This window comes from Schistocerca cancellata, chromosome 2 (assembly GCF_023864275.1).
Source record: "Schistocerca cancellata isolate TAMUIC-IGC-003103 chromosome 2, iqSchCanc2.1, whole genome shotgun sequence".
NCBI lineage: Eukaryota > Metazoa > Arthropoda > Insecta > Orthoptera > Acrididae > Schistocerca > Schistocerca cancellata.
The window spans coordinates 700,376,828-700,389,418 of NC_064627.1; the positions used below are offsets into that span (position 1 = coordinate 700,376,828).

Here is a 12,591-nt window from a genome sequence, read left to right on the forward strand (position 1 = left end):
AAGATAATGCGGTTGGTTACTAAATAGCGAAGAAAGAAATAATTCTCAGACGGAAGTTTGTGTGTTTAACACGTGAAATATTTGAACCCATTGTCAGAACTTAGTTACAATTATATAACTTTTGGTCGCAGAGTCAATCTACACATAGCCGCATCGCTTACAGAAAGAACATTTTACAAGTTGCATGAAAACAACATATGTCACAGCCAATTTTGAGAATTCTCAATTTATTACTTTCTTTCATGCAACCGTTGGTTCTTGGCTAGGACGTTAACAGCCTGACTCACTGTCTGTAACAAGTAATAACTACTATTGTTTCTCATTCACTAATATCACAGTTGCTTACAAGAACATTTACACTGAGAAATGCTTTTGCTTCAGCTCCCCCAGCAAGGCACTGTAGTTACGATGAGGCACGCTGACGGAGCTTCAAAGTTTTGTAATCTGCTCATTCTTTGTTTCTTCTGTTGTAGCAGTTAACTCAGCATAGCTCTGGAAACACAGCAGAAGTTTGTGTCAAGTTACTTACATGTACTGACACAAATATCAATCTACAGCAGAAAATACTCACCTCCTTAGCAACATTTTTCAACTGTTCCGCCATTGCAGTTCCCGTCTCTTCTACAAGCTTTGACAGAAAACCACTTGGATTTTGCAACAAAATGTGAGGGTGATCGTATTCCTGAAGAAAGAAATTAGGGTTTTATAGTGACAGTAGTCATATTTGAAAAGCGTTATCCTAGAAACATGATTCAATATCAAGGATACCTAAGGAATTTCTCTGGTTGCAAATGATTCAAGAACCCATATTCAAACATCTAACGGAAATGCAGCCACGTAACGTCTTTGACAATCGCCCAAAATTAGACCAGTGTACAAAGCACAAACGCAACAACGAAACGTTGTGGTGCTGCAGAGGAGGTTAGCTCTTCGTTTGTTGACTGGGACATGTTAATCCAAGACTAATGCACTAAAGAGCCAAAGAAACAGGTACACCTACTTAATAACGTGTAGGGCCCCGCAAACACACAGCAGGGCCGCAGTACGGCGTAGCATGGACTCGACTAATGTCTGAAGTAGTGCTGGAGGGAAACGACACCGTGAATCCTGCAGCGCTGTCCATAAATCAGGTAAGAGTACGAGGGGGTGGAGGTCTCTTCTGAATAGCACGTTGCAAGGCATCCCAGGTATGCTCAATAATGTTCATGTCTGCGGATTTTGGCGGCCAGCGGAAGTGTTTAAACTCAGAGGAGCGTTCCTGGAGACAATCTGTAGCAATTCTGGATGTGTGGGGTGTCGCATTTTCCTGTTGGAATTGCCCAAGTCCGTCAGAATGCACAATGGACAAGAATTAATGCAGGCGATCAGGCAGGCTGCTTACGTATGTTTCACCTGTCAGAGTCGTATGTAGACGTATCGGGGGTCCCATATCACTCCAACTGCACACGCCCCACACCATTACACAGCCTCCAACAACTTGAAAACTCCTCTGCTGACATGCAGGGTCCATGGATTCATGAGGTTGTCTCCATACTCGTAAGGTTCAAATGGTTCAAATGGCTCTGAGCACTATGGGACTCAACTGCTGTGGTCATAAGTCCCCTAGAACTTAGAACTACTTAAACCTAACTAACCTAAGGACAGCACACAACACCCAGCCATCACGAGGCAGAGAAAATCCCTGACCCCGCCGGGAATCGAACCCGGGAACCCGGGCGTGGGAAGCGAGATCGCTACCGCACGACCACGAGATGCGGGCTACTCGTAAGGCTTTGTGTCACGAAGTCATCAAGGGTACACGAGTGGGCCTTCGGCTCCGAAAGCTCATATCGATGATTTTTCGATGAGTGGTTCGTACGCTGACACTTGTTGATTACCCAGAACTGAAATCTGCAGCAATTAGAGGAAGGGTTGCACTTCTGTCACGCTGAACGATTCTCTTCAGTTGTCGTTTGTCCCGTTCTTGCATGATCTTTTTCCGGCCGCAGCGATGTCGGAGGTTTTTATCCTTTACCGGATGCCTGATATTCACGGTACATTCGTGAAATGGTCTTACGGGAAAATCCCCACTTCATCGCTACCTAGGAGATGCGGTGTCCCATCTCACGTGCGCCGACTATAACGCCATGTTCAAACTCACTTCCATTTTCATAACCTGCCATTGCAGCAGCGGTTATCGATCTAACAACAGACACTTGTCGTCTTATAGAGGCGTTGCCGACCGCAGCGTCTTATTCTGCCTGCTTACATATCCCCGTATTTGAATAAGCATGCCTATACCAGTTTCTATGGCGCTTCAATGTATCAATAGGCGAGAAGGCTGCATTATTTTCACTTAGAGCGGATCCAGTTTATTTTACGTGCGGGCTAGGGCAACACTATAGTGGTGTTGGACAAGCAGGATTGCGTTCAAAGAATGGAGTATCTACTGTCTGGTTTAGCATATCGCAGAATCGGCGCTAATCGTACAAAAAGTGTAGAAAGACCAACAGTCTCCTTAAGGAAAGTTCCTTTTCGCAGGAGATCATCACAAGTCTTTTATTGTAGTGGACTCTGAAGATCCATGAGAAAGGTGCTCCTCTTAGGCCAATTGCAACATTGGTGCTTTGACATATCGTTTAGTAAAACACCTTGCTGCTCTGTTCAGCCAGCTAGTTTCGTCGCTGTAAGCATCACATAAAGCACACTGTGGATTTCTTACGTCGATTAGAGGGATTGCAATGGAATGACTCCTGGCTCTCGTTCCACTGTCTGATTTGTTATTATTAATTGAGCTTAGGTTCGGCGTTGAATTGACGATATGTGTTGGCTTTCACTTAATTTCTATTCACTGACGAGTAATTTGAACAGACGGATGCAGTTGTGATGGGAAGCTCGTTGTCACTTATAATTGCGAATTTGTTTATGGAAGACAACGAGGAATGTCCCTTGGAATCTGCAGCATTGAGACCTGCATTTTTTCAGTTATCTAGAAGTATACTTTTCTTGTTTGGCTTCATGGTATCGAGAACTTAAACAGCTTTTTAGATCTTCTGAATTCAAATCACGCAAATATATGTTTCACGAGATAGGTGGAAAAGAAAACCTTCCCCTCCTTGACGTGTCGATCAGGAGGAAGGTGTATGGTACGTTGGGATAAGCCGTTTATAGGAAGCCAAATTACAACAATTTGTGTCTATAGGCCGATATTTGTCATCATCATGCTCAACGTGAAGGGGTACCTCGTATCTTGGTTCATAGGTCCCTTGTCATCTCTGTGGCTGACAGTTTGTCAGGTGAGTATCTACTGTCTGGTTTAGCGTATCGCAGAATCGGCGCTAATCGTACAAAAAGTGTAGAAAGACCAACAGTCTCCTGAAGGAAAGTTCCTTGTCGCAGGAGATCATCACAAGTCTTTTATTGTGTCTTTGCTTCTGTGGTGGCACTAGTATTTACAGTGTGTGTGCGTGTGTGCGTGTGTGCGTGTGTGTGTTTTATCTTTCGCTATTTCCCTGTATTCTCTCGTCAGAATGGTTACAGTAAAAGATCAGATGTGAATTGCGCTATTGACCAACTGGGCCGTTGGGTGAGTAATGGTAATACCAAGGTTGCACCAAAGTCTACGGACTTTGTGTCTTACGCAGGAAATATTTCCAACTGGACTGATCGTGCTTTGTGGAAATCGCTAGTAAACGGCGTATTTTAGCACCATCTAAGATTAGATCTCTTATAGGATCTGTAAAGGACGATATTGGTTTGCGTAAGGCGACTGTGCATAGCTTTCCTCGTAGTTGAGGTACATCGTATATTCGTCAGACCATCAGGACCGTGGAAGACCGGAGTACAGAGCGCAAGCGTCACACACTTTTACAACAGCCGAACAAATCTTCCTACTGTAGAACATTGTCTTGGCACGGTAGTCCTACGGAGTAAAGCAATATAGAGATCCAGGCATGAACTTTCAGCTTTTGGCATAGCGTCGGTATGGAAGCAGTTGAAATTAAATTAACTAGTGACCTTGTAAATATAGATGGACGTTTTTGCTTAAATTCCCTTTTCAAAAAACAGAGAGACGAAATCAATGCTACCTCACCTGCTGGTTATTAATATTCAATATCGGTAACTTGTGACGTCAGTCATCTTTGCTTCTGTGGTTGCACTAGTATTTACAGTGTGTGTGCGTGTGTGCGTGCGTGCGTGTGTGTGTTTTATCTTTCGCTATTTCCCTGTATGCTCTACAAACCGAGCTTGTAAATACTTTTGCATCGCGCTTGCTTGCTGCATTTGTACCTTGAAAATGACAGGTTGTGCACCTGTCGAAATATCGGAGGTTGTTGAAGACGTCACCAGCTGCATTCCCTTAAGATGTCTGAATATTTCATACACCGGGGGAAACTCATGTTCCATAACGAGTATATGTTTCACAATGGTTATACGGTCGTCAAAAACACAACTGACTGAAAAATACACTAGTGACCACAATAAAAGCAAGAAATGGGTATTATGCGAGGTTGGGTTTATTTTACCACGAAACAGTATAAACAGATGATAGTAAAGTAGAAGCAACGTAAAGAATACAGAACATAAATAACTGCTATACACAAAACGTTAAACAAAAATGTTCTTCGTTTTTTCCAACTTACTGGATTTGCTCACACATTCCGACAACTGGTTAACGTGCTTAGTACGGACTGTGAGCACGTCTCGCAACAATACAAGCCCGACGATGACAGGGAATGCTGTGAATGATGTCATCACTCTCATGTTGAGGATATAACGCCCTTTCTTCCTCGAGAGCTGCTCACAAGTCTTGAAGAGTGGTTGATGTATGCTGATGAGTTGCAACCTGTCTCCCTAGTGCATCCCAAATGTTCTATGGGATTCAAATCGGGAGAGCGAGCAGTCTACGCCATGAGTGCAACACTTTCCGTTTCCAAGAAAACATCAACCCCCTGTTCTGTATGAGGTCAAGCGTTATCGTCCATCAATACGAATTCTGCATCCGCCTCTCCTCGCAACAACTGCACATGAGAGTCCCAATATTTCGTCACGATACTTGATAGTAGTTAAATCTTGCCGATTCATGCGTACAATTTCACGAAGAGGTGTTCGAGTGGTCCACATAATCCCTGCCCACACCATTAGGGATCCTCCTTGATATCTGTGTCTTTCCACAATGTTTGAGTCCAGAAATCCAGTTCCTCGTTCCTAACAGATACGAATGCTTGGAGAATCACTATCAGACCAAATCGGGCCTTTCTGTGAAAAGAACACTGGTACGCAGACCATCGTCCAGGTGGTGCGTCGACGACTCCACTCTAGACGTTCCCTTCTGAGAAGGGTACACATACAGCAAGTCTCCGACAACAAAGACCAACCTGCCGAAGCCTTCTGTACACCGTTTGCCTCGGTACAACAAGTCCAGTGGATGCTGCGAGGTCAAATGCCAGTTGTCGTGCAGTACTAAGGCGGTACCGTCGTCCCCTTGAAGCCAAATAATACTCCTCTCTTTCTGATATCACACGTCGGTCGGCTCTGCTCTGGTCTTCGGGATACTGTTTCGGTCTCTCTTAAATGTCGCCACATCCGTGAAACAATAGAACGATTCACATTAAAGCATCGGGCCTCATCAGTTTGCAGCTGTCCTACTTTCATTCTCTCCACCGCAGAGAGTCTGATAGGCGTCTTCTTTGTGCCATATCGTCCTGTCTGTGGCTGTACACACAGCACGCACTACACCGTTTGATAGGTACCCTGACGTCATCGTTGCCGTGGTTATCCGTTGACCGGAATGCCACCTTCCATGCAGAACACGATTGTACGAACATCTGTCGAAAGTTAGTATGATTATATCACGAATTACACACAAGACGGGGAAATAGCGGTTTGTTGCTTTAATTTTTGACATCACTGTACATTCATCAGGTCATTATGCCGCAGTTGATAGTTTTCTTTGATTTTTTATTGTCATGACGTTGACAGTAACATGGCATCCAAGAAAAACAGCGAAGTCTGTAACACTTATTTATGCTGGTCTATGGTTCAAATTTCCTGGTTGCAAAAACTAAATAAAAATTCAAACTCATAAATTTATCTTTTGCCCTATAATCTAAGCCACCTATAGTTGTTTTATGTAATGGCTAAAGGGTTGAGTGAGCCAGAACTTCAACCGATTCATTGAGGATGTGACATTCATTTCTCACTGACGAGAATCACAGTAAATGGTTGGTTGTTTGCGTTTTGTCCATACTAGTCAGATTTTCAACGGGATTACTGTGCCGATGGATTCAGAGGTTTTTAAATTCAACACATACGAAATCAGCATAAGTCTTCTAGTTTAGATAACTGCTGGATTTTGGTCTACTGATGCACTTTCAAAGAAAGCGCGCAAAGCTAGTACCTAGTCTGTTGTCACAACTTTCAATTCTGAGCCGCCGTCCACCCGAGCATGAGTCCATTTCGTAATCAGTACTTAAAGCCGTACTGGGGAACTTGTCATTTAGATGAGTTAAAGTATCAACAACTCTTGTAACTTGGAAATGCTGTGCTGTTGACGCTGGCAATTTTTTACATTACAAAATCACGCCGAAGTTTGCCTCCGTATGCAATTATCCAGAATTTCATATTGCAAATAGAAAGGGAAATTTAATACATACCTTGAAAGTGTGTGGTCTATCGTCTTTCAAAAAGAAAATGAACTATCTGTTGTGTTTTCGTTAATGTTAGGCTTATGAATAATTCTTGTACTACAGAGCAAGTTTACCCTAAATGAAGTAAAGTAACAGGAAATTTCGGGAATTGAGTTACGTGGAACATATGTTAGTTAAAAAGCTATTTTTTCTAAAAAGTAGAGCTTACCACCATAGTCCCTGCGTCCATCACGAGGACTCTGTCAGAATCCATAATGGTGTTAAGTCTGTGGGCTATCGTCAGCACTGTACAGTGTTTGAACTTCCTGCGGATTGTAGCCTGAATGAGGGCATCAGTCCTGCAACATAAGTTAGCATAATTTATGTGTTACAGATGTATTGAGTCGCTGACGTTCTGCTTGCTGAAAGCTGTAGATACGTCTTCATATAGAGTTAATAATGTATATTAGTTTAGATGATAACAGTGTGTATTATTCGCTTTTTTATGTTTGTGAGATACACATTGTAGGTAATGCGAGGCGTTAACAGGTGGTGTTCAGTTGATATTGACGCATCTGCGCTCATTGTTTTAGTAATTTTGAGTGGGTTTTCTACCGTAAAAGGCAGCTAGGAACAGATGGTACTGAATAAAGATAAGTGAGGCTACTTGTGATTTCCGCTACCTATTTCTTAACTTTTTAAAACTGAAGAAGCAACTTATAAAACTTCGTCAAATTTGGATAAATAAATTAAGGACATTGTCAACAAGGTATTCCAGTGAAGTTATTGTAACATGGCCTCTTTGAAAAGCCACATAAATAATATTACTCGGCAGATCAAGATGACGCACGACCTACGTTACTCGCAACAAAAGTTGAAACCAGCACCACCTCTCTTCTTCTCTTTTCCTCGGATTTGCTTATGGTATTACTAGTCAGAAGAGGACGGAAACATCTATCGCTGAATCAGTTTTAAATAAGCGAGCTTGGTCGTCCCTATACGGTATCCGCCACAACTCCGCTCTCAGCGAGCAAACTGCTGCCGCTAATTTGAATTTCCGCCGCTACCGTTATTACAACTATCGGTACAAAGCTATGCGCGACAGGTTTCAGGTTCTTAGAAATTCATTCCTCGCCTTATCTCCAAGCTGTCTTCTGTCATTGTCCGTATCTACTTGTCCCTGTTTTAAATGGCGTACGGTTCCTGCGCTGTGTTAAGCCACGGTTGGGCCTGCGTAGCCAATGTAGTCGACATCGAGTTATCGTGCGATTTCCTGCGCTTCTACCTGCCATAGAACAAGGCTGTCTTTCACGTGATGATTTTTACATGTAGCACGTGTCTGACCTGTGAAATTTTTTTGCCCTTTACCTATATACAGGAACTGCTGTGGCCAGCCGTTGACAGTGATAACATTCCCAGTCACCGAAACTTGGATTTTACGCTCTGATTTACGTAGGCGTACTGATGTGGAATGGCTTCGAATTTTTTATGTTACAACTCTTAAAGACTGTCAAATAAAACAAACTTTATTAGCATTCTACATCTTTATTATACATGTCTACATATTTATTTCTCAACTTAGTCACCCTGGCGACGAGCGAGAGAATGTTTGACTTCGTTGACGAACAATCATCTTATCTTAAAACTCTTCATATAAAAATTACAGTATGGGATTGTCGGCGCGCCTTGATGCAAAACACCTTTGTTTTTTATTTACTTATTCCCAAACTAGTTTCAACGACAGTATCGCCATCAACACTAGGTTCTTTAATTTCAAAACGTACAAAAAATACCATACTTATAAAAACTGCAAACATTATTGCATTGCACTTTTGGATCCAAAATATTGGGTTCCCTGAATAGATTCATAATATCTTCAAATGTTCAATTGTGTGTGTATTCTTAAGGGACCAAACTGCTGATGTCATCGGTCACTAGACTTAAACACTATTTAAACTAACTAAAATTAACTTATGCTAAGAACAACAGACACACCCATGCCCGAGGGAGGACTCGAACCTCCGACGGGAGGGGCGCACAATCCGTGACATGGCGCCTCAAACCACGCGGCCACTCCGCATGACCATAATATCTTACTTACGTTACGACACAGCATAATTTTTACACTTGTTGCACCAGTTTCCGGCATATTTTCTTTGTTTATGTTGCCGTTTCGTCGGCACACAGCACGTCATCTGCAACTGTATGAGTGGTTGTTTGCAAACAAATAATGCCCAATACATAGGACAAACAATCAGAAAGTTCCGAACTAGGCACGCAGAGCATATGAGATCTCCGTCGAGTGAAAGCATATTTTACACTTTCGCAGAACACCTAAAGAATGAAAACCACAACCCCACTAATATCTAAACTAATCTACACATTCTGAAACACACCAACAGTTTATACCAAAAGTGATAATACAATAAAATTATTACATGTAAAAGGCTATAATGGAAGTGAAAAACTTTAATAAACGGAAACTCAACACTTTGCAGCAACACATTGTTTAGCACTATAAGAGAACTGACACAGTACGGAACATGCACACACACACACACACACACACATACACGCGCACGCACGTACGGACGCACATCGCACATGCACGCACACACCACAAACAAAACCACTACCCCATTACACAGAAACATGAATAAGGGACACAAGTCGTCTGAACTCCCGCTACAATTTTCAAAACCTTTTCGCAATATGCGTTACATTCTTGCCATACGCGCGAACAGAAACATGGCGTAATGTTTTGGACTACGAACAAGGAACAGAAGTTATGTTTTTCTACGTTTAAAATCAGCTGCAAGTCGTCCAACAAATGTGACAACATGACAAACTACGTAACAACCTAGTACACACCAAAAATATATCCACAACTCTACCGCAAATTCAATAATATAACGCTGACACAAGTAAGTTCACTTTTTCACATTTGTTTGGTAACAGCCACTCATACACTTGCAGATTACGTGGTATATGCGAGGTGCATTCAAGTTCTAAGGCCTCCGATTTTTTTTCTCCGGACTGGAAAGAGATAGAAACATGCGCATTGTTTTAAAATGAGGCCGCTTTCATTGTCAATACGTCCCAGAGATGGCAGCACCGTACGGCAGATGGAATTTTACCGCCAGCGGCGAGAATGAGAACTGTTTTAAATACTTAAAATTGCGACGTTTTCCTTACTTGAACAGCGTGCAATCATTCATTTTCTGAGTTTGCGTGGTGTGAAACCAATTGAAATTCATCGACAGCTGAAGGGGACATGTGGTGATGGAGTTATGGATGTGTCGAAAGTTCATTCATGGGTGCGACAGTTTAATGAAGGCAGAACATCGTGTGACAAGAAACCGAAACAACCTCGGGCTCGCACATGCCGGTCTGACGACATGATCGAGAAAGTGGAGAGAATTGTTTTGGGGGATCGCCGAATGACTGTTGAACAGATCGCCTCCAGAGTTGGTATTTCTGTGGGTTCTGTGCACACAATCCTGCATGACGACCTGAAAATGCGAAAAGTGTCATCCAGGTGGGTGCCACGAATGCTGACAGATGACCACTCGGCTGCCCGTGTGGCATGTTGCCAAGCAATGTTGACGCGCAACGACAGCATGAATGGGACTTTCTTTTCGTCGGTTGTGACAATGGATGAGATGTGGATGCCATTTTTCAATCCAGAAACAAAGCGCCAGTCAGCTCAATGGAAGCACACAGATTCACCGCCACCAAAAAAATTTCGGGTAACCGCCAGTGCTGAAAAAATGATGGTGTCCATGTTGTGGGACAGCGAGGGCGTAATCCTTACCCATTGCGTTCCAAAGGGCACTACGGTAACAGTTGCATCCTACGAAAATGTTTTGAAGAACAAATTCCTTCCTGCACTGCAACAAAAACGTCCGGGAAGGGCTGTGCGTGTACTGTTTCACCAAGACAACGCACCCGCACATCGAGCTAACGTTACGCAACAGTTTCTTCGTGATAACAACTTTGAAGTGATTCCTCATGCTCCCTACTCACCTGACCTGGCTCCTAGTGATTTTTGGCTTTTTCCAACAATGAAAGATACTCTCCGTGGCCGCACATTCACCAGCCGTGCTGCTATTGCCTCAGCGATTTTCCAGTGGTCAAAACAGACACCTAAAGAAGCCTTCGCCGCTGCCATGGAATCATGGCGTCAGCGTTGTGAAAAATGTGTACGTCTGCAGGGCGATTACGTCGAGAAGTAACGCCAGTTTCATCGATTTCGGGTGAGTAGTTAATTAGAAAAAAACTCGGAGGCCTTAGAACTTGAATGCACCTCGTACCGAAAAAACGGCCACAAAGACACAGAAAATACGCCGGAAACTGCGGCCACAAACGTAAAATTGATGCTGCTACGTAAAGTAAATAAGGCCTTATGAAACGACTCACAGAACACAATATTTTGGAACCAAACGGTACACAGATAATACTGTTTTAGATGTTTATAAGTATGCTATCTTTTGCATGTTTTAGAGTTGAAGAAACCCGTGATGATGGCAGTACTGTCGCTGAAACTAGTTTGGGAATAAATAAATAAAAATTAAGAGTTTTGCATAAAGGCGGAGCCACAATTCCGTATTTCTGACGGAGCCGCAACCTCACCTCTACTATCACCGCTTTGCCATAATCAAAGTGAAGCCCTCAAAGAGATTATTTCAGTTTTGGAAACATATGAAAATAGGATGGCGCCAAGTTGGGACTGTATGCGGGATGATCGATGACAGTGACCCCAAGGCGTCGGATTGTTGCAGATGTCGCAGCGCTCGTGTGTGGTCTGGCATTGTCATGCTGAAGAAGAGGACGCTACATACATGAAGAACTTTCCGAATTCGAAACTCGATTACAGCACGCTGTTTCTCTTGCACCGGTATAGTTCCGTTACACAGCGCCACGTTACACGCTACAATTTGGAAACCACTAGTAACAGAGCGTCAGTGAATCGGGAAAGTCGACCTCGTAATATGCGTGACATGTCATCTATAATGAGCACAGAATAAAAAAATCGGAAAGATTACTTTACACTACGCTCTTATACATTACTTAGCCGTCAAGATTTCATCCACGTTGGTAATGAATGAAAAGGTGTTCAGGAGTCTCACATTATGTTACTTTGTTAGACAATTTACGGACATACTCACTCTGGGTCGACATTGGCAGTTGCTTCATCGAGCACCAGGATCCTGTTGTTCCTGAGTATGGCCCTCGCCAGACACAGCAGCTGCCTCTGGCCTACGCTGAAGTTACTGCCGCCCTCCGTCACCTGGAAGTCCAGCGTCTGTAAACTGGATTTGAGCTCCACCTGTGAAATTACGGTGTAGGAGCACATAAACGCGTCAGCTATAAGGTGTGAGTTAGTGTTGGACTTGTATCGAATCTCATTCATTTATTAAAACAGCTTCCAGGTATTTTTCAACCATTACATTAGGTCACATGCTAAATAATATCAAACCATTTCGATTTTCACACGAACTTCAAGAGTTCCGATAGAAGGCAAGTGTCAATCAAACAAGAAAAGGCTGAAAGGTGAAAGAAATATACGGAATGGTTTTACAGTGAAAAGGAGCTTGACGACAGTACTGCGGAAAGATAAAAGGAAATGGCTGAAAATGAGATAGGGGACTGATATCGTGAGGAGAATACCCGAATGACGTAAATCAGAAGAGGGCACTTGGGCTGGAAGACATTTCTTCAGAATTAATAAGATCCTTGGGAGAACCCACAATGGCAAAACTGTTCCATGTGGTATATAGTCTACATCGGACATGTAAAATACCCTCGTACTTACAGAATAATACATCAATCTCAATACTGAACAAGGCAGGGGCCGACAGCTTTGAGTATTACCGAATCATCAGTTACAAAAAACCAAAACAAATATCTACAGAAGTTTTAAACATGACTACAGAAGGCTCAAACGAGGGGAAGAGGTCGTCGTGGGGCAAGATGAGTGTTT

At 42.9% G+C, this 12,591-nt stretch overlaps 1 protein-coding gene across 1 annotated transcript in view; it reads right to left on the reverse strand.

Annotated features, from left to right (window-relative positions):
- Positions 1–343: 343 nt before the first annotated feature.
- LOC126157769 (ATP-binding cassette sub-family C member 4-like) overlaps positions 344–12,591 on the reverse strand; it is a 275,373-nt gene continuing 263,125 nt past the window's right edge. The window contains exons 21-24 of the mRNA XM_049916397.1: positions 11,777–11,937; positions 6,838–6,967; positions 572–682; positions 344–492 (exon numbers count right to left, since the gene is read on the reverse strand). Coding sequence (XP_049772354.1) covers positions 430–492; positions 572–682; positions 6,838–6,967; positions 11,777–11,937 — 465 coding nt within the window. The 3' untranslated portion in view covers positions 344–429. The remainder of the gene's footprint in view (positions 493–571; positions 683–6,837; positions 6,968–11,776; positions 11,938–12,591) is intronic.